Source organism: Leptodactylus fuscus, chromosome 6 (genome assembly GCF_031893055.1).
Source record: "Leptodactylus fuscus isolate aLepFus1 chromosome 6, aLepFus1.hap2, whole genome shotgun sequence".
Lineage (NCBI taxonomy): Eukaryota > Metazoa > Chordata > Amphibia > Anura > Leptodactylidae > Leptodactylus > Leptodactylus fuscus.
Window position 1 is genome coordinate 87,810,484 of NC_134270.1, and position 22,583 is coordinate 87,833,066.

The 22,583-nt window shown below is 45.8% G+C and overlaps 1 protein-coding gene across 1 annotated transcript in view; it reads left to right on the top strand.

Annotated features, from left to right (window-relative positions):
• Nucleotides 1-868: 868 nt before the first annotated feature.
• LOC142208359 (sulfotransferase 2B1-like) overlaps nucleotides 869-22,583 on the top strand; it is a 62,527-nt gene continuing 40,812 nt past the window's right edge. Inside the window, exons 1-2 of the mRNA XM_075276810.1 lie at nucleotides 869-1,019; nucleotides 8,720-8,931. Coding sequence (XP_075132911.1) covers nucleotides 884-1,019; nucleotides 8,720-8,931 — 348 coding nt within the window. The 5' untranslated portion in view covers nucleotides 869-883. The remainder of the gene's footprint in view (nucleotides 1,020-8,719; nucleotides 8,932-22,583) is intronic.

Genomic DNA, 22,583 nt, shown 5'->3' on the forward strand with positions numbered 1-22,583 from the left:
TGACCGAATGCTATACTCTGTATGGCATTCGGCCAATCAATGCTGGTCAATGCATTCCTATGGGAAAAAGTCAGCTCGCGCATATCGCAAGCTAACAGGGATCCCGACGTAATACAGTGACTTGGGCATGTTAGTTGCCCCCAGACATGCTTCCCCTGCTGTCCCAGTTGCATTCCAGGGTGTTGGCATCATTTCCTGGGGTGTCATAGTGGACTTGTAGACTCTCCTGAGTCGAAGAGTGGGATCCCCTGAAACGAGCATTTTTTCCCCATAGACTATAATGGGGTTCGAAATTCCTTTGAATAGTCGAATATTGAGGGGCTATTCGAAACGAATACTGCATATCGAATACTTAACTGTTCGCTCATCTCTACCAGTGAGCAAAAAAAGTTTCTAGCTCATGTTTTCTTCAAAACTACTTTACACTACATGTTGCAGTATTATAATAACATGAGGATAATAGTGTTAGAACATTTTAATGCTTTCATCATCTGGGTTGCATATTCATCCTCACATGTAATGCTTTTTCTTGTCAACTTGTTTTTCTGGTTGTATCATATAGTGTCTTTAAGGTGCAGTCCCAACTCTGTGACAATGCTGGGCAGGTCTGAGGTTTTATTGCCATATTTATGGGATGGGCATGGTGTTTAAAGTAGGGTTCTATAAATACAACTTTTCTTTCATGGTCTCATGAAAGAAAAGTTTTAAATTATAGGTGACAAAGGACTTCTTATTAGAATAACATCATCACACTGTTTAGCTGGCATGAAAATACTCTGTATTTAGTATACTCTCATATGTTCCCATCTTTTTTTCACTGCACAAGACAACTGTATGATTTTTCTTTCTGATATCTACATATTTTATTATTTGTGGAGGCACTATGGACACCGACTACTTTCAACACAAAGGGATTTACTTTGCTTCTCTATTGTACTCACAAGAAAGGCTGCAATATTTGGAGAATAAATTTCATGTCCGTGATGATGATGTCTACATTGTTTCATATCCCAAGTCAGGTATGGTTATAAAAAGCTACTGTATTGCATTTTCTTTAGTCCAACAAACTTTCAAAATCTTTGAGCTGCCAAATTGAATATTACATTTAGTATATATATTGTAATAGATTTCCAGACTCCTTATTTATTAGGCATAGTCAGGAGTACACATTAGTGTATTTACTGTGCCTATCCTTAGGATAGGTCATCAATAATTTTAGCCCAGAAAATCAGTTAAAGAATTTGAGGAACATGCTATAATTAAAGATGCTATTATTAAAACACCATATTTTTATCTTCTTTCTGGGAACTGTAGTCCACACATCCCATTAGTTTGGTTGTCTTCATTTAGCTGCAGCTCTATTGTGAATTTCTTTTCACTGGTGCTCAAAACTATAAACAGCATTTGTAGCTCGACTATTTCTAAAGGGAAAAGAGAAAGAGTTTATCACATATAAAGTGTTAAAGTGTAAATATTGAAATAACTATTGATTTTCTTGGAGCTTTTGTGTCATTAATAAATGTTGTAATGTAATTTAGGCTCCATCCTGTGAAATCTTACATTTCTTTAGTCTTTCCCTTGTTTTCTATTAAAAGCTGTACCCTTCATGTCACTGTGATACAGTATGTTTGAAGTAACCCTCCTACACCCTTATTTTCCCTGGATTATCCACACAAGCCAGTACACATTGGGAAGCAAGATGCAGCTCTTAAAGACGTTTATAGACAAATCTGACTCTGTTTAATGCAGTATAAATAAAAGCAAGCTCATTCCCAACAATTAAAGCATAACTAAACTTTCAAACAACTTTTGATTTTCTGCTAACTTTTAATAAATTTGTAATACACTTTATTAACAAATTTGACTCATTTCTGTGAAATGCAGATTTTTTTTAAAAAAAATTCTTTCTATTGCTTATATATTAAAGGGGTTGTCCACGGAGTAGATTAAATTTACTTACCTAGTCCCAGGTATTGCTAATGAAACCAGGGGTTCTGGTGACATCATGACCCCCGAATCATGTGATCTGTACCAGTGTTCGCCAAAACCCTCACCCCCACCCACTGACATTAAAGCGTAACTAAACTTTCTGACAACTTTTGATTTCTGATAGTATTTGTGTCATTAATGGAAAATCCCAAATTTTTTTCACTCTTTCTCTTGCTTCTGTATTCAGAGAATTCTTGACTCTCACTGAATGTTAGGGTCTGTTCCCACGATGTAACGCGGCGCTGATTCTGACACGTAAACTCGTGTCAGAGTCAGTGATGCAAAACAGAATTCCATTGACTGTAATGGGTTCCATTTAGGGGGCGTAACACATTGAAATCAATGGGTTAAAAAGCCTCCCATTGATTTTAATGTGTTACGCGCGCTAAACGGAACCCATTGAAGTCAATGGGATTCTGATTTGCAGTGATGACTCTGACACGAGTTTACGTATCAGAATCAGTGCAGCATTACATCGTGGGAATGGACCCTTACTTTTATGGGAGTACTGGGCTGTGTAATACAGTCCTATGAAAAAGTTTGGGCACCCCTATTAATCTTAATCATTTTTAGTTCTAAATATTTTGGTGTTTGCAACAGCCATTTCAGTTTGATATATCTAATAACCAATGGACACAGTAATATTTCTGGATTGAAATGAGGTTTATTGTACTAACAGAAAATGTGCAATATGCATTAAACCAAAATTTGACCAGTGCAAAAATGTTGGTACCCTTATCATTTTATTGATTTGAATACTCCTAACTAGAGATGAGCGAACAGTGTTCTATCGAACACATGTTCGATCGGATATCAGGGTGTTCGCCATGTTCGAATCGAATCGAACACCACGTGGTAAAGTGCGCCAAAATTCGATTCCCCTCCCACCTTCCCTGGCGCCTTTTTTGCACCAATAACAGCGCAGGGGAGGTGGGACAGGAACTACGACACCGGGGGCATTGAAAAAAATTGGAAAAAGTCATTGGCTGCCGAAATCAGGTGACCTCCTTTTTAGACGAATAGTGGATTTCAAATCCGGGTCATATGAGAATGTGAACTTTGTGACTATGAGACAGGGATAGCTGTACAGGCAGGGATAGCTAGGGATAACCTTTATTTAGGGGGGAATGTTATTAAAAATAACTTTTTGGGGCTCTATCGGGTGTGTAATTGTGATTTTTGTGAGATAAACTTTTTCCCATAGGGATGCATTGGCCAGCGCTGATTGGCCGAATTCCGTACTCTGGCCAATCAGTGCTGGCCAATGCATTCTATTAGCTTGATGAAGCAGAGTGTGCACAAGGGTTCAAGCGCACCCTCGGCTCTGATGTCTCAGAGCCGAGGCTGCACAAGGGTTCAAGCGCACCCTCGGCTCTGATGTAGGAGAGCCGAGGGTGCACTTGAACCCTTGTGCACCCTCAGCTCTGCTACATCAGAGCCGAGGGTGCGCTTGAACCCTTGTGCACACTCTGCTTCATCAAGCTAATAGAATGCATTGGCCAGCGCTGATTGGCCAATGTATTCTATTAGCCTGATGAAGTAGAGCTGAATGTGTGTGCTAAGCACACACATTCAGCTCTACTTCATCGGGCTAATAGAATGCATTGGCCAGCGCTGATTGGCCAGAGTACGGAACTCGACCAATCAGCGCTGGCTCTGCTGGAGGAGGCGGAGTCTAAGATCGCTCCACACCAGTCTCCATTCAGGTCCGACCTTAGACTCCGCCTCCTCCGGCAGAGCCAGCGCTGATTGGCCGAAGGCTGGCCAATGCATTCCTATGCGAATGCAGACTTAGCAGTGCTGAGTCAGTTTTGCTCAACTACACATCTGATGCACACTCGGCACTGCTACATCAGATGTAGCAATCTGATGTAGCAGAGCCGAGGGTGCACTAGAACCCCTGTGCAAACTCAGTTCACGCTAATAGAATGCATTGGCCAGCGCTGATTGGCCAATGCATTCTATTAGCCCGATGAAGTAGAGCTGAATGTGTGTGCTAAGCACACACATTCAGCACTGCTTCATCACGCCAATACAATGCATTAGCCAGTGCTGATTGGCCAGAGTACGGAATTCGGCCAATCAGCGCTGGCTCTGCTGGAGGAGGCGGAGTCTAAGGTCGGACCTGAATGGAGACTGGTGTGGAGCGATCTTAGACTCCGCCTCCTCCAGCAGAGCCAGCGCTGATTGGTCGAGTTCCGTACTCTGGCCAATCAGCGCTGGCCAATGCATTCTATTAGCCCGATGAAGTAGAGCTGAATGTGTGTGCTTAGCACACACATTCAGCTCTACTTCATCAGGCTAATAGAATACATTGGCCAATCAGCGCTGGCCAATGCATTCTATTAGCTTGATGAAGCAGAGTGTGCACAAGGGTTCAAGCGCACCCTCGGCTCTGATGTAGCAGAGCTGAGGGTGCACAAGGGTTCAAGTGCACCCTCGGCTCTCCTACATCAGAGCCGAGGGTGCGCTTGAACCCTTGTGCAGCCTCAGCTCTGCTACATCAGAGCCGAGGGTGCGCTTGAACCCTTGTGCACACTCTGCTTCATCAAGCTAATAGAATGCATTGGCCAGCGCTGATTGGCCAGAGTACGGAATTCGGCCAATCAGCGCTGGCTCTGCTGGAGGAGGCGGAGTCTAAGATCGCTCCACACCAGTCTCCATTCAGGTCCGACCTTAGACTCCGCCTCCTCCAGCAGAGCCAGCGCTGATTGGCCGAATTCCGTACTCTGGCCAATCAGCACTGGCTAATGCATTGTATTGGCGTGATGAAGCAGTGCTGAATGTGTGTGCTTAGCACACACATTCAGCTCTACTTCATCGGGCTAATAGAATGCATTGGCCAATCAGCGCTGGCCAATGCATTCTATTAGCGTGAACTGAGTTTGCACAGGGGTTCTAGTGCACCCTCAGCTCTGCTACATCAGATTGCTACATCTGATGTAGCAGTGCCGAGTGTGCATCAGATGTGTAGTTGAGCAAAACTGACTCAGCACTGCTAAGTCTGCATTCGCATAGGAATGCATTGGCCAGCCTTCGGCCAATCAGCGCTGGCTCTGCCGGAGGAGGCGGAGTCTAAGGTCGGACCTGAATGGAGACTGGTGTGGAGCGATCTTAGACTCCGCCTCCTCCAGCAGAGCCAGCGCTGATTGGCCGAATTCCGTACTCTGGCCAATCAGCACTGGCTAATGCATTGTATTGGCGTGATGAAGCAGTGCTGAATGTGTGTGCTTAGCACACACATTCAGCTCTACTTCATCGGGCTAATAGAATGCATTGGCCAATCAGCGCTGGCCAATGCATTCTATTAGCGTGAACTGAGTTTGCACAGGGGTTCTAGTGCACCCTCGGCTCTGCTACATCAGATTGCTACATCTGATGTAGCAGTGCCGAGTGTGCATCAGATGTGTAGTTGAGCAAAACTGACTCAGCACTGCTAAGTCTGCATTCGCATAGGAATGCATTGGCCAGCCTTCGGCCAATCAGCGCTGGCTCTGCCGGAGGAGGCGGAGTCTAAGGTCGGACCTGAATGGAGACTGGTGTGGAGCGATCTTAGACTCCGCCTCCTCCAGCAGAGCCAGCGCTGATTGGCCGAATTCCGTACTCTGGCCAATCAGCACTGGCTAATGCATTGTATTGGCGTGATGAAGCAGTGCTGAATGTGTGTGCTTAGCACACACATTCAGCTCTACTTCATCGGGCTAATAGAATGCATTGGCCAATCAGCGCTGGCCAATGCATTCTATTAGCGTGAACTGAGTTTGCACAGGGGTTCTAGTGCACCCTCGGCTCTGCTACATCAGATTGCTACATCTGATGTAGCAGTGCCGAGTGTGCATCAGATGTGTAGTTGAGCAAAACTGACTCAGCACTGCTAAGTCTGCATTCGCATAGGAATGCATTGGCCAGCCTTCGGCCAATCAGCGCTGGCTCTGCCGGAGGAGGCGGAGTCTAAGGTCGGACCTGAATGGAGACTGGTGTGGAGCGATCTTAGACTCTGCCTCCTCCAGCAGAGCCAGCGCTGATTGGCCGAATTCCGTACTCTGGCCAATCAGCACTGGCTAATGCATTGTATTGGCGTGATGAAGCAGTGCTGAATGTGTGTGCTTAGCACACACATTCAGCTCTACTTCATCGGGCTAATAGAATGCATTGGCCAGCGCTGATTGGCCAGAGTACGGAATTCGGCCAATCAGCGCTGGCTCTGCTGGAGGAGGCGGAGTCTAAGATCGCTCCACACCAGTCTCCATTCAGGTCCGACCTTAGACTCCGCCTCCTCCAGCAGAGCCAGCGCTGATTGGCCGAATTCCGTACTCTGGCCAATCAGCACTGGCTAATGCATTGTATTGGCGTGATGAAGCAGTGCTGAATGTGTGTGCTTAGCACACACATTCAGCTCTACTTCATCGGGCTAATAGAATGCATTGGCCAATCAGCGCTGGCCAATGCATTCTATTAGCGTGAACTGAGTTTGCACAGGGGTTCTAGTGCACCCTCGGCTCTGCTACATCAGATTGCTACATCTGATGTAGCAGTGCCGAGTGTGCATCAGATGTGTAGTTGAGCAAAACTGACTCAGCACTGCTAAGTCTGCATTCGCATAGGAATGCATTGGCCAGCCTTCGGCCAATCAGCGCTGGCTCTGCCGGAGGAGGCGGAGTCTAAGGTCGGACCTGAATGGAGACTGGTGTGGAGCTATCTTAGACTCCGCCTCCTCCAGCAGAGCCAGCGCTGATTGGTCGACTTCCGTACTCTGGCCAATCAGCACTGGCCAATGCATTTCTATGGGGAAAAGTTAGCTTGCGAAAATCGCAAACTGACAGGGATTTCCATGAAATAAAGTGACTTTTATGCCCCCAGACATGCTTCCCCTGCTGTCCCAGTGTCATTCCAGGGTGTTGGTATCATTTCCTGGGGTGTCATAGTGGACTTGGTGACCCTCCAGACACGAATTTGGGTTTCCCCCTTAACGAGTTTATGTTCCCCATAGACTATAATGGGGTTCGAAACCCATTCGAACACTCGAACAGTGAGCGGCTGTTCGAATCGAATTTCGAACCTCGAACATTTTAGTGTTCGCTCATCTCTACTCCTAACTACTTTTTACTGACTTACTGAAGCACAAAATTGGTTTTGTAACCTCACTGAGCTTTGAAGTACGCCACAAACAGAGTCGCCTGAGGTATGAAAAAGCACATTTGGACAAGCCAACTTCATTTTGGAAGAAGGTCCTGTGGACTGATGAAACAAAGATTGAGTTGTTTGGTCATACAAAAAGGCGTTATGCATGGCGTCCAAAAAAAACAGCATTCCGAGAAAAACACTTGCTACCCACTGTAAAATTTGGAGGTTCCATCATGCTTTGGGGCTGTGTGGACAATGCCAGCACCAGGAATCTTGTTAAAGTTGAGGGTCGCATGGATTCCACTCAGTATCAGCAGATTCTTGAGAATAATGTTCAAGAATCAGTGACGAAGTTGAAGTTACGCCGGGGATGGATATTTCAGCAAGACAATGATCCAAAACACCGCTCCAAATCGACTCAGGCATTCATGCAGAGGAACAATTACAATGTTCTGGAATGGCCATCCCAGTCCCCAGACCTGAATATCATTGAACATCTGTGGGATGATTTGAAGCGGGCTGTCCATGCTCGGTGACCATCAAACTTAACTGAACTTGAATTGTTTTGTAAAGAGGAATGGTCCAAAATACCTTCATCCAGGATCCAGGAACTGATTAAAAGCTATAGGAAGCGACTAGAGGCTGTTATCTTTGCAAAAGGAGGATCTACTAAATATTAATGTCACTTTTCTGTTGAATTTTGGTTTAATGCATATTGCACATTTTCTGTTAGTACAATAAACCTCATTTCAATCCAGAAATATTACTGTGTCCATCAGTTATTAGATATATCAAACTGAAATGGCTGTTATCAAAGTATTTAGAACTAAAAATGATTAAGATTAATAGGGGTGCCCAAACTTTTTCATAGGACTGTATGTAGAGAAAGAGAATGAGGAGGGTCACTTCAAACTGTTGTAATTCCGCCCCATTCAAAAAAATGTTTCCAACTTCACATTACAATGTATGGAATACTAAATACTACAATTTTTCACACAAAAAATAAGTGCTCTATGTATTGAAAAATAAAAAAGTTATGACTTTTTGTAATGAAATTGAAAAAAATGGCTGTGGTGGGAAGGGGTTAATATTAGGATGTCCTAACTAAACTTGACTATGTATTCAAACTTTTTAGATACTGCTTATATGTGCATCTGCTCTTTTTTTTTACTATAATTAGAGCTTACTTTCCTGGCACTCCTAATGTTTACGTTGACTGTGCATGTCTATTTTAATGCAGGGATAGGAATAAACTGCATTTAGGAGCTTTTGGCAGTTACCTATCTCATAGAAGAAAAAAGAAAAAGGCAAAATAATAAAGATTCCAGATTCTTCTTTTCCCCAAAGTCTGCCTCTGATATATATATTGTTGTGTTGCTCTTACACACATTAGATTACTGATAATTATGACTAGATTCAAAGGTCTGTTTGCAGATTCAGTTTTCTGCTTTACAAGCTTTTCAGTACAAAGTATTCATCAACACTGCAATTATGTGTAACCACAAGGGAGTAGTCCACCAGTTTGGGTTTGTCAAAAGCCTTCAAAGTAGCTTATAAAAATTAATTATTCAATTGATCAATGTTTATTTATTTATTTTTTTTGTAGGAACCACATGGATGATTGAGATATTAAGCCTTATCCATAGAAATGGTGATTTCACCTGGTGTCGTGAAGTCCCAAATTATATCAGAATACCATGGCTTGATGTTAGTGGGATTGGGGAAAAATTGGTTGATAGATGCCAATCCCAACGTTTTCTTGCATCTCATCTTCCAGTACAGTGTTTCCCAAAGTCTTTATGTTCTTCAAAAGCAAAGGTAAGGACTACAATGATAGATAACGGTGCTTTTATAATAATAGATGCAAAGATGTCCATTTCTGTTTTGTGGAATCAAAGGCTTTTCTCTCCCTGATGGCCCATGCTGTGCCCCAATATGTTGTACCCAGCCGCCATTACTTTTCACGAAAGATGGTCCCTGACTTGCAGGAGCATGTCAAGCAACAGATCAAGCGTGCCATAAAGCAAACTGTTGGTGGATGTGTGCATTTGACAACCGACACGTGGACTAGCCGGCATGGGCAGGGCCACTACCTATCTCTGACCACACATTGGGTCAACATGTTTGACCCTTGTCAAAATGTTGACGGCAGTTTGTTGTCTGTTTTTCCAACATGAAGGAGGGTCGTTCAGAAGTCATTGGGTGTTCCAACTTCCCCTTCAACAAATTGTGAAACTTCATTTCCCTGTCGTCCGTACCAGCGGCACAATGTGGGGTATTTCTGCCCCTGTGTGCTGGTAGGACAGGCGGATTTTTAATTAGCCAATCAAAAGCGTGGCTGGCCCTATAAGAGGGCACAAGAACCTCCCCTCTGCGTGTTTTTTTCTGTCCTGTGTGGTCAAGGACAGGTGGGGAGGACTTGTGTCCTCTTATTTTAGGCTCTATGGGTTACCTACCTTTGGAGCATAATTCTTCTTTCTTTAGTTTCTGACCTTCTTGATTGAAGGTTCCTTCCCCTGTCTGGGAAAAAAGTTTTTTTTTTTTTAGCCTGCGTGGCTCCTTTCCTTCCCTCCTACCTCCCTCCCTCCCCCCCTCCCCCCCCTTCTCCCTCTGGCTCACCTGTCAGCACATCCCGTGCTGGTGAGTTGGCCCGGCACTCTGCCGCGGGGCTCTCTCGCTGTCGCTCGCGGACGTGCTCTGCCGGAACTAAGTTCCCGGCGGAGAGTTTCCTGCGTCCGCATTTGCCGGGCGCACACTTCCTGTTGTGCCCGGAAGTATAGCGGCGCCATTGAAGGTCCTGGCGCCGGCGAAGGATGTTTTCTCCGGCTTTCTGCTTATTGCAGAATCTAGCCTGCATGCACGTCCGGGCCAGGAATTGAGGGGGTAGGCGCCCCTGCTGGGGCTGTATGAAGAGGGGGGGGGTAACCGTTTTCTCTTCCTGGAGGGTACATGTGACTATGGCCCCTCCCATTTCCGGCCGGCCGGGTTAAAGGTCAGGCCGGCCGGTTATTAGTTACCTTCTCCTTTCTAAGGCGGAAGGCTGTGCATCAGAGGTTGTTGCTTAGCTTCAAGTCTCATTTTGCCTCCAAACCAAACCTTCAGTTTCTTGTCACCTTGCTGTCCGGTCTAGGACACGGTAAGATCTACCCCTTCTTTTGATATTTGGTAGAATATGTTGGTGACAATTTTGCATGGTCTATGGTCTCTCTGTAGGATATGTCTTCCTCTACTACCCCCCCTGGGGATTATAGGAGGAAATCTACTGCCAAAAGGAAGCACCTTTCCTGTTTTGACTGTGACACACCGCTCCCTGATGGTAGGTAGCGGCTTAAGAGGTTATCCCTCTGGGGTACTACCGGCCCTATAACCCGCCTATTATTTTTAGGCTATGAGTGGGCCCGTTGTCGTGGTTGCAGAGGCCCCCCACCTGAGGAGCCTTCTCCTAGAGATATGATGGCCTGGGTCAAGGAGATGGTGAGTTGGGCATCGCTTGGGTAAGGATAATTCCCTTGCTTGTACTCTCTCTTTATTTTTTGCAGGATGATTCCCTCAAAGGCATACAGTCTACCTTGTCTCAGCTCGTCAAAAGACCATGCACAGAGCATCGTTCCTCGTCCCTTCCTCCCCTGGAACATCTACGGGTGGCAGAGGATGTTTCCTCCGAGGACGACTCTGTAGTTTCCAGCAGACCTGTGTTCCACTATGAACAAACAGGCAGGCTGCTGAAGTCCATCCGGTCTACAGTGGGCCGAGATGTTGACGGGGAAGCCTCCACGTCTGCCTCTGGGGGACATATTGCCTTCCATGCGGACGCCACGCTGACCGACCTCATGGTGCAGCAGTGGAAGCAGCCAGAAAAAGGACATTCATTATCCAGGATCTTTAAGCACCTGTTCCCTATGGATTCAACTCAGTGGGATTCCTGGGGGCCTCCCCCGAAGGTGGATCTAGCCGTGGCGAAGTTGTCTCGTAGAACCCTGGTGCCCCTTGAAGATGGATCAAATCTTCAGGATCCTTTGGATCGCAGGGCTGACGCCACCCTAAAGAAGGTTTATTCTGCTTCCTCTGCCCAAGCCTCAGTAGCCATAGCCTCTACCACTGTGGGCGATTTTCTTCGTAACCGCCTAGCCACCTTGGAGCGGGATATTGATTCCGGTGTGGACAGGGATGACATCTTGGCTTCCATGAAGAATATTCATAGGGCCGCAGATTTTTTGGCAGAATCTTCTCGCCATCAGTTGAGAATTTCAGCCAAGTCGATGGCGTTGTCCACTGCGGCCCGCAGACCCCTGTGGCTAAAGCCTTGGCGTGCAGACTTTGCATCCAAGGCTGCTCTTTGCGCGCTCCCTTTTGAGCCAGGAAGAGTATTTGGGCAGGGCTTGGATACTATCATAGAGGGATTAGCTGAAGGTAAGGGGAAGTCCTTACCTCAAGCTGCCAGGGGCAGACGTGCCCCCTCTAGAGGCAGAGGTTCCGCCTCTAATTATAGACGCCCAACCCAGCAAAGGCGTCCCAGATATCGTCCTAGAGGTTCCGGACGTGGTGCTTCCAGGGAGGACACCAAGAGGAAGCCGGAATTTTGACGCGGGGCAGCTCCCTGTGGCCCCCCTTCCTGTGGGAGGACGTCTTTCGGGTTTTTTCAGAGCTTGGGTCACCCATATTCAAGATCCATGGGTGCTAAGAATTATACAGCACGGTTATCTTATCAAATTCCACCTTCCACCTCCAGATCGGTTTGTTGTCACCAGAACCCTTCCACCTTCCCAACAGGCCAGTTTAGAGGCCTTGGTCGCCGAGTATGTCATCAAAGGCGCCCTGGAGAAGGTCCCAGCCTCAGATCTCGGTCTGGGAGTTTACTCCCCCGTCTTTCTGGTCCCCAAAGTCACCGGGGGCTGGAGAATGATAATAGACCTGAGGTATCTCAATCGCTTTATCAAGAAGAGGTCATTCCGTATGGAAACCGTGGATTCCGTGTCTGCTTTTCTCCAGCCAGGAGACGTGATGGTTACCCTCGACCTGAAGGACGCCTACCTTCATGTCCCTATTGCTCACTCCCACAGGAAATTCCTCAGGATTGCCGTTTCTGTGGCCGGCCACAGGGAGCACTTTCAATTCACAGCTCTGCCGTTCGGCATCACATCCGCCCCCCTGGTATTTACCAAGGTGATCGCTCCGGTTGCTGCGGCCCTCAGACTACAGGGCCTCTTCATCGTTCCTTACCTAGACGACTGGCTTCTGAAAGCTCAGTCTCCGGCTGCTCTCCTCCAGCAGCTCAACCTTGCCATCAGTTTCCTACAAGAGTTAGGATGGATCATCAATTGGGAGAAGTCCGAAATCGTTCCTTCCACACGGAGGAAGTTCCTCGGGTTCATAGTGGATTCAGAAACGATGCAGATCTTCCTCTCCAGCCCAAGGAAAGAAAGGATCCAGGCCGGTGCACGGTTTCTATTACACACCCGGCGGGTAACTATCCGCACCGCCATGAGGGTCCTCGGCCTAATGTCATCCTCGGCCAGAGCAGTCCCTTGGGCTTTATGGCATTTGCGTCCCCTGCAGATGGAAGTGTTGACAACCTGGAACAGGTCTCCACGGGGACTGCACAAGAAGATCTGCCTTTCTCCCGCTACCCGTCTTTCCCTCAGATGGTGGATACACCTGAAAGACGGAAGGTCCACGGTCCCAACATTGTGGACCCTGTTGACAACAGATGCATCCCAGTGGGGATGGGGAGCCCATTGCCAGGACAGGACTGTACAAGGACGATGGAGATGTCCGGAGCTGGGATCTTCCAATCTCAAGGAACTCAGAGCTGTGTACTTGGCCCTAGTGCACTTTGCCCCGGAGTTGAGAGGCAAGTCTGTCAAGATCAGGTCAGACAACATGACGGTGGTAGTTTACATAAACAAACAAGGGGGCACCAGGTCACCAACCTTACTGAGAGAGACGAATCTTATATTTGCCTGGGCAGAGAAGAACCTAGCCCAGTTATCCGCTGTTCACATAAAGGGCTCCCTGAACATAGTAGCGGATCATCTGAGTCGGGGTATTACCGTATCAGGAGAATGGTCTCTCAATCCAGACGTTTTTCAACAGATCGTCCAGAGATGGGGTCTCCCGGAGGTCGATCTAATGGCTACCCGACTCAATGCCAAGGTAGGGACCTTCTGCTCCCTATACCAGGAGGACAATCCCTTGGCAGTGGATGCCCTGTCCATCCCATGGAGGTTCAGGCTGTTTTACATATTCCCTCCAATTCCAATCATACCGAAGGTATTGATCAAAATAAGACAGGACCAAGCCTCGGGAATAGCCATAATCCCGTTCTGGCCAAAAAGGGCTTGGTTTGCTCAGCTCATACTAATGAGTCAGGGCATATATTGGAGGCTTCCCCCTCTCCCAGATCTGGTAACCCAAGGAGAGCTGAGATGCCAGGATCTGAGGAGACTCAACCTGACAGCCTGGAGGTTGACCAGTCCCTATTGAAGAATAGAGGACTGTCACAAGCCGTCTTGAAGACCCTATCCAGCGCCAGAGCGGATTCGACTAACAGGAATTACCATCGAATTAGTAACATCTTTAATGCCTGGTGTCTGCAGCATCAAGTGGACTCCACTGGTCCCCCGACTGAGGCGATCCTGGACTTCCTTCAAGACGGACTAGACAGAGGTCTGGCTGCGGCCACACTCAAAGTACACGTAGCGGCCCTGTCCGCCTATCTGGGGAGGCGTTTGTCTCAGGATCCTTTAGTGAGCACCTTTATTAAAGGGGCAACTAGGCTGAGACCGGTGGTGAACACCCCTGTCCACCAATGGGACCTGATTCCGGTCCTGAACGCTCTTTGCGACCAACCATTCGAACCCCTGGAAGAAGTCTCACTTAAGTTACTAACTGGCAAAATGGCTCTACTATTGGCAGTTACAACTGCCAAAAGAGTTAGTGAGCTACAAGCCTTGTCTGCCGAGGAGCCATATACTATATTTTTTCCGGACCATGTGCAGCTTAGGTTCCTCCCAGGATTTCGTCCCAAGATTCCATCTGCTGCAAATAGGAACCAAACTATTTCTCTTCCAGCATTTTTTCCCTTCCCCTCTTCATCTGAAGAGGAAAGATGGCACAGGCTGGATGTTATCAGATGTCTGCAAATTTATCTGCAGCGTACTCGCCCTTTTAGGCAGGCCGAAAACCTGTTAATCAGTTATACGGGGAAGAATAAAGGCGCCAAGGCCGCCAAGGCCACGATATCCCGCTGGGTCTCCGATACCATAAAAGTCGCCTATACCGCCCAAGGGCGTCCGGTCCCATCTTTTCTTCATGCCCACTCGACCAGGGCAGTGTCCACCTCTCAGGCCGAGAGGAGTGCGTTGTCCTTGGATCAGATTTGTGCAGCTGCCTCCTGGGCATCTGAGTCCACGTTCATTCGGCATTAACGCCTGAGGGACCGGGTGTCCGATTCCTCTGCCTTTGCCCAAACTATTTTGAGCTCTGTCATGGAATAATCCCGCCCATCTTTGGGCCTACTTGCTATATCCCCACATTGTGCCGCTGGTACGGACGACAGGGAACAAGTGATTATGAAGATAATCTTGTTTCCCTTAGTCCTAACAGCGGCACAAGATTTCCCACCCTGGGAATCATATCTTATGTATAAAACTGTGTATAAATATGGAGGTACTTTTGTATTGACACGCAGAGGGGAGGTTCTTGTGCCCTCTTATAGGGCCAGCCACGCTTTTGATTGGCTAATTAAAAATCCGCCTGTCCTACCAGCACACAGGGGCAGAAATACCCCACATTGTGCCGCTGTTAGGACTAAGGGAAACAAGATTATCTTCATAATCACTTGTTCGTGAGAGTTCCGGGGACGGAATGAGTTCCACACCAGAACCTCCAACAAATCATGGGGTTGGAAATGCACCTCATTTGTATCGGCATGATAGCGGGCGAAGACAGCAAGCAGGACTCAAATTAATTAGTTTGGGAGATCTGAGTCACACTGCTGAAAACATCAAGATGCGATAATTGCTGAAACTGAGTTATGGTTTGATCTGCTAGACCTCAAAATAGGCAACGTGGTCTGCGACAATGGTAGAAATTTGGTGGCGGCCCTGAATTTGTTCCCATCGACGCATATACCTTGCCTTGCTCATGTATTCAATTTGGTGGTGCAAGCGTTCTTGAAACACTATCCCGATCTTGCACCCCTGATTGTCAAAGTACGAACATTGTGTGCCCATATACGACGGTCCAAGTTAGCTTCAGCTCTCATGGCTCAGTTTCAGCGCAAACACTGCTTGTCCAGTCACAGGCTCATATGTGATGTCATATGTGGGCACAGCTGCACGACGTCTGTTTGGTTCTTCAGTGTCTGGAATACTGCACAAAAGTGGTCAGCGCAAATAACACCAGAGTCTGCAATGACTGTGCCACTTTTGTGCACATTGAGGACAGCCTCATAACTTTGAGGGATCAGGTATGTGCAACAGAGGAGGAAGAGGATATTTTCTTTGAAGACAGCCAGGACTTGGAAGACCACCATGGTCACCATGACTCTAGGGCTGGGCGGATCAGGTAATGGTTGGAAACTGGGTCACAGACTCGAATAGCCTCTGTGGGTTCTTATTCAGAGGAGGAGGACGAGGACGATTTGGATCAGGAGATTGATGTCACTGACGAGGAGTCATTCCAGAAGTCACAGTCAACAGGCATTGTGCATGGATGAGGGGATGCAGAAGAGACTATAGTCAGCTTAGATGAGCTGGACAGTCATGAATCGCCACCAGGTACATTGGCACACGTGTCATTTCATGCTAAATTGTCTTTTGGAAGATAAACGTGTGAAAAACAAGCTTGCAGATCCTGAATACTGGGTGGTAACCCTACTTGATCCTCGCTTCAGAGATAAAGTTCTGGGCTCCATTTCCATCACACCACAGGCTTACGCTAGGTTCACACCTGCGTTCATGTCTCCGTTCTATGGTTTCCGTCTTCTGCATGGCAGAAGACGGAAACCATAGACCGGGTCCGGCCGTGAGCGGCGGTGAGCGTTTTAGGCTCTCCGCTGTGAAACCGGATTTTTTAATCCGGACACAGAGTAGTGCATGTCCGACTCTGTGTCCGGATTATAAAACCCGGTTTCGCGGCGGAGAGCGCAAAACGCTCACTGCCGCTCACGGCCGGACAGCTTTCTCACCCATTCAAATGAATGGGTGAGAAAGTCTCCTGCAGGCTTCCGTCTCCTGCATCTGTTTTATGCAGGAAACGGAAACCTGCAATAAGGACAGATGAACGCTGATGTGAACGAGCCCTTATAGGGATATCGATATGTACCATCAAAAACTGTTGGACAACTTAATGGACACATTTCCTACAGAAAGCAGTGAGTCAAGATCATCTCCAACTCCTGCACACCTTTCACTGTGGTGGTCCCAGAGACAGAAGCAAAGCCTGTTGCAAGGGAAATGTGGGTATAATGGCTAATGCTTGGCTGTCTTTGTTGAAGGCTACTACAGCAACATTAAATGTAGAGGTATCAGACCGGAGACAGCATTTTTTATCGCAGGTGCAAGACTATATGAAAACGCACATAGACATATTACCACAAGAGTCTTTCTTGCTGGACCACTGGGTGTCGAAGCTGGAAATGTGGCCTGAACTTGCCCGGTATGCCCTGGGGTTACATTCCTGTCCAGCAGCTAGTGTCTTCTCAGAGCGACTGTTCAGCACTGCTGGTGGTGTTCTCACAGAGCTTCAGACAAGACTCTCTGCTGACAGCGTTGAACGCCTGAGTTTCATAAAGATGAACGAGTCCTGGATTGAGAAGGGCTATAACACACCATGGGCAGTATAAAGAAATCGATGTTCTTACAAAATGTCTCATCGATTTTCTGTAGCTCCTCCTGCACATAACTTTATTTTTTTAGGTTACAATTTTTCAGACTATATCACTAGACATGGGTTCACCAAAATTTTCTTTAAACACACTCAAGGGTGCCCTCAAAATTAAAACGTAACTTTTAATGCTTTGTACTAAAATTAAGACATCAGAACTTGTGTTAAAATTGTGCAGAGTAGTGATTTAACCCCTTCCCGCTGATGGCACTTTTTGACTTCCTGACCAAGCTCGATTTTTCAAAACTGACATGTGTCAATTTATGTGGCAATAACTTTGGAACGCTTTAACTTACCAAAGTGATTTTGAGACTGTTTTTTCATAACACATTATACTTCATGTTAGTGGTAAATTTTGGTTGATATGTTTTGTGTTTAATTCTGAAAAAATAGGAAATTTGGTGGAAATTTTGAAAAATATGCATTTTATAAAGTTTGAAATGATGTACATTACATACAGATAGTCAGACCGCCAAAATTATATTATAAACCTCATGTCCCAGTTCTCTGCTTTATGTCGGCATCAAACTTTAGGCGCCCTTTTAATTTTTACGGACATTATAAGGTTTACAAGTGAAACAACAATATTCAAAATTTTCAAGAAATTTCCAAAACCCATTTTTTAAGGGACTAATCCAGTTATGAAGGCGTTTTGAAAGACCCGTGTATTAGAAACCCCCATAAGTCACCCCATTTTCAAAACTGCACCCCTTAAATAAGCCAAAACAACATATACCTAGTAATTTAACCCTATAAGTGCTTAACAGGAATTAATACAAAATGGAGGTGAAATTTTCAAATTTGATTTTATTTTACTAATATTATTTTCATTTAGCCCTAGAATTTACACATTCACAAGGGGTTAAAGGAGAAATCGCATCCCACAATTTGTTATGCAAGTTCTCCCGACTACCATAGTACCCCACTTGTGGGTGTAAACTAATATATAGACGCACAGCGAGACGCAAAAGGGAAGGCGCGCCAAGGAGCTTTTAGAGGGCAGATCTGGCTGTGATCAGTTTCAGGAACCATAAGATAAGATATTCCTTTAATAGTCCCACAATGGGGAAATTTCAGTGATACAGTTTCATAGATGGTACAGTAGTATATAACAGGAGAGAAACACATAGAAGCTCATGGCAGAGAAATCCTAGGAATCATAGCAACTAAAAAGAAAGAAACACAGACACACTGCAGGATCATTTAGTTCTCTGTGCGGATTGATGTTAATAATAATAATAATAATAATACAGCCGACTTGGTTGTAGGACACGAAGAGGGGGGTCACAGCATGTAGATATAACAAGCAGAAATTTTTGCAGAGGTGGGGGACATAGTCAGCTATTAAGATAACATGTGGTAGTTCTTGGTAGGTAGTGAGATCTCCTGCTCACAGCTGATAGTTCGGTATCTTGTATCAGCACTATTGTCCTTTTAACCACAAAAAAAAAAAAATGCCCCAAATGTCCTTCATCACAAGCCCTCCTCCTCCTCCTCCTTACCACAGTGTTCTACTGCCCCAAGGAAGTCAGAGGCCATCCAGGTATACATGGTGCTGCTCTCTTGCCAAGCTTCCATAACTCCTGGGGTAGGTGGGTGATTGTAGGTTCCCAGGCTGTAGCAGAGTCCCACGTGTCCACAGTAATAAAAAGAAAGAAATACCAGTCAGCTGTAGCATCTTCACACATCAGCAATTGACGCCAAAAATCATCTCCTTGAAGAAGAAGTCCACACTTCCATGTAGGTTTTCCTCCATGCCGCATAGTGAGCCATGCTGTCCTAGCTGGGGGGATGGTAATAGGCACATGTGGAAACCAGCTGAACCAGGTCTTGTCGTTGTCCATGCTTTACAATAGAAACAAAATACTCCACAGGGTCTTCCATTCTATTTATAGTTGCTAATTCATAGTGCTAAATTGCTTGGTTACCGGATTCTTGAAGATACAGAGAAAAAGAGTGAAAAAGGAAAGAAAAGTTTGCTCCCAGCTTGGAGCACTGCATCAAGGCAGCCAAGCCTGTCGCATTTACAAAGCCCTTGAGGTGTCAAAACAGTGGAAACCTCTAGAAAGTGACCCCATTTTGAAAACCGCACCCCTCAAAGAATTTATCAAGTGATGTAGTGAGCATTAGTAACCCCAAAGTGAATATGTAAACTGTTTGGAGTAAATTGGGTACACCAAATCCCATTCTATTTTCCCACTAGCTCCTATGACGCGGACGGGGAAGAGGGGCATTCTGGGGATCAGCGCTGGTGTATTCTCTCTCATAATCTCTAAATATGGGGGGGTCCCCTGAAAACGCTCGCACAGCTTATACATTTCCTTCTAGTCGCAGCCACTTATGTCCTAATGATTTGGCGACTTTTGGGGTTTTTGTCTTCACATTGTACAAGCTAGATTTTTATTTTTATCTTCTGGCAATGTGGCCATATGAGGGCTTGGTGTTTGCGGTATTAGGTGAGCTTTTCAATGCCACCATTTTGGGGCCTGTAACTTATTGACTACATTTTATTAACTCTTTCTGGGTGGGATGTAAAAGAAAACATCAATTCTGACATTGCTTTTTAGCATTTTTTTTTTTTCCTGTGCAGCGTACAGCATAAGTAACATGTTACCTTTATTCTGCGGGTCGGTACGGTAACGGCGATACCTCATTTATATGATTTTTTAATGCGTTGCTATTTGTGCAGAATAAAATTCAATTTAGGGAAAAAAATCAATTATTTTTGCATCGCCATCTTCTGAAAGGCATAACGTTTTTATTTTGTGCTAGACAGAGCTGGTTGAGGTCTTATTTTTTGCGGGAAGACCTCTTCTTTTTATTGGTACCATTTTGGTTTTCATCTGACCATTTGATTACTTTTTATTGAACATTTTGTAAGGGAAAGGTGGTGAATAATCATTATTTTGTGCGGTTTTCTACGTTTTTTTTTTACGACGCTCGCCGTTCGGGTTAAATAATGTTTTAATTTTATTGTTCAGGTTATTACGGACGCGGTGATACCAAATATGTAATGTTTTTTTCTATTTTTCTTTATTTTACATAATAAAACATTTTATATGGGGAAAAAGGGATTTTTGGGTCTTTATTTATTTCTATTTTATTTTAAACTTATTTAAACTTTTTTATTTTTCTTTTTTCAAACTTTTTTTTCCTGTCCCCATGGGGGATTGAAGCAGTGATCGGCTGATCACTGCTTCACTACACATACGCTGCAATACACGTGTTACACGTGTATTGCAGAGTATAGGAAGCTGTCAGCCTGTGTAGATGCACAGGCTGACAGCTTCCTTTTTAGGCAGGATCAACCAGGTACGTGGAGGGGGTGAGTGATGGGGCAGACCCGGGGTCACTGATCAGACCCTGGGCTGCCCCCTACGAACACCGGCACCCCCCGAAACCGGCGCGGGGGGTGCCGATCGCCACCACAACAAAGTGAAACCCCGGAGATGCCGGTGGTCATGTTGACCGCCGATATATAAGGGGTTAACACCCGCGATCGGACCCGGTTCCGACCGCGGGTGTTACAGGGCAATGTCAGCCGTAACATATGGCTGTCACCCGCAGCGCATGGTGCGCACACAGTATCTGTGTGCGCACCATGCATCCGCCGTAATAGTACTGCAGTTTGCGGGAAGCCCTTCCCGGCAGCGCCGTACTATTACGGCGAATGTCGGGAAGGGGTTAAAATGACGCAAACTATCACCAAAAGTGATTACTCACACTGCAGCCGCTTCTAGATTGATAACAGTGCCTTTCTTAAGATATTCAGGGCAGTACAATACTTCAACTGCCCTTAGGGCACTGCATCCAAATCAGCAGCTACACAATAGGGCTTATGATACATACAATTACAGCTCTGCAAAGCTCATCCCCCTCACTGGTGCAGACTTGGAGTTAATTTACTGCATGAGACTTCCCTGACAGGGTATGAGCTGAGGGGATATCGTCACTCCATATGGAGAGAACCACCATTTAGGTGTGAGGAGTCTTATTAAGCCATGAGCGCTCCACTGTGCAAAGGAACATGGGAAGAATATGCAAATCTGACTTCCATGATGTAATTAGGATACCAGTGCCTCAAGTATGCACACCAATAGAGGGCGCTGACTGAGAATGTGTAAGTCAATCTTCCATGATGTAATTAGGAAGACAGAGTCTCAGTCAAGCAATCCAATAGAGGGCGCTCCCTTTAACATCATGCCGACCTTCTCAGAGGCCTTTGTTTGCAATGATGTTGGGATTTTATGAGCTGGTGTGTAATAAGTATAGATGTCATGAGCTCATCCTATGTCTATTTAGTATCTAAATCACTCCTGACATAGTATCTGGCCCTAATAGACAAACACACTGCCTATATCACCCATATATTCTACAGGAGTACATACAAAACCTACTGAGGATAGTGAGCTAATGCAGAGAGATAGAGGGAGACAATATTACTGTCCTAACATAAGGAAAATGTTCGTTGTTGTACCGTGTTAGCCAGTGGGTTGGAAATATAAAAAACAAGAAAACTTGATAATCTTCAGTAATTGATACCTTTTTAATGGCTAACTCATAATGATGACAAATGGCTGACGTTTCGGAACGCTAGGCTCCTTTATCAAAGTAAATTTAAAAACATTTCTGAAGGATGCATATATATATATATATACAGAGCAGGCACAAAGGGTGTTAGATTTCAGGAGGAAGAGGGGGGGGGTTTGTTAGTAATTGGTAGAGACAATGTAAACACTTATAGGTCCTTATCAGTTCACACGTTACTGTAAAAAGACATGAAACTCTGTGACGAATTAAGTCCACACTCGAGTGTGGAAGCAGTGTCATGAATTAATTCATGTGGATTCATTAATTCATGTCATGAATTAATTCGAGTGTGGACTTAATGCGTCACAGAGTTTCATGTCTTTTTACAGTAACGTGTGAACTGATAAGGACTAGAGATGAGCGAACAGTGTTCTATCGAACTCATGTTCGATTGGATATTAGGCTGTTCGGCATGTTCGAATCGAATCGAACACCGCGTGGTAAAGTGCGCCATTACTCGATTCCCCTCCCACCTTCCCTGGCGCCTTTTTTGCTCCAATAACAGCGCAGGGTAGGTGGGAAAGGAACTACGACACAGGTGACGTTTAAAAAAGTAGGAAAAACCCATTGGCTGCCGAAAACATGTGACCTCTAATTTAAAAGAACAGCGCCGCCCAGGTTCGCGTCATTTTGAGCTTGCAATTCACCGGGGACGGAGGTTTCCGTCCAGTTAGCTAGGGCTTAGATTCTGGGTAGGCAGGGACAGGCTAGGATAGGAAGGAGAAGACAACCAACAGCTCTTGTAAGAGCTAAATTCCAGGGAGAAGCTTGTCAGTGTAACGTGGCACTGACGGGCTCATTCGCCGCAACCCAGCTTTCCCAGGATCCTGAATGGAATACACTGACAGTGTATTCCCGTATACCCTATATATACACCCCCGATCCCCATTCCAACGGTGTGCATCCCCACCTTCACCCCAGAAACACCCTGCAAGTCCCCTAGCAATAGAATTGGGGCTATATACACCCACTATTTTTGCTACTGCCATATA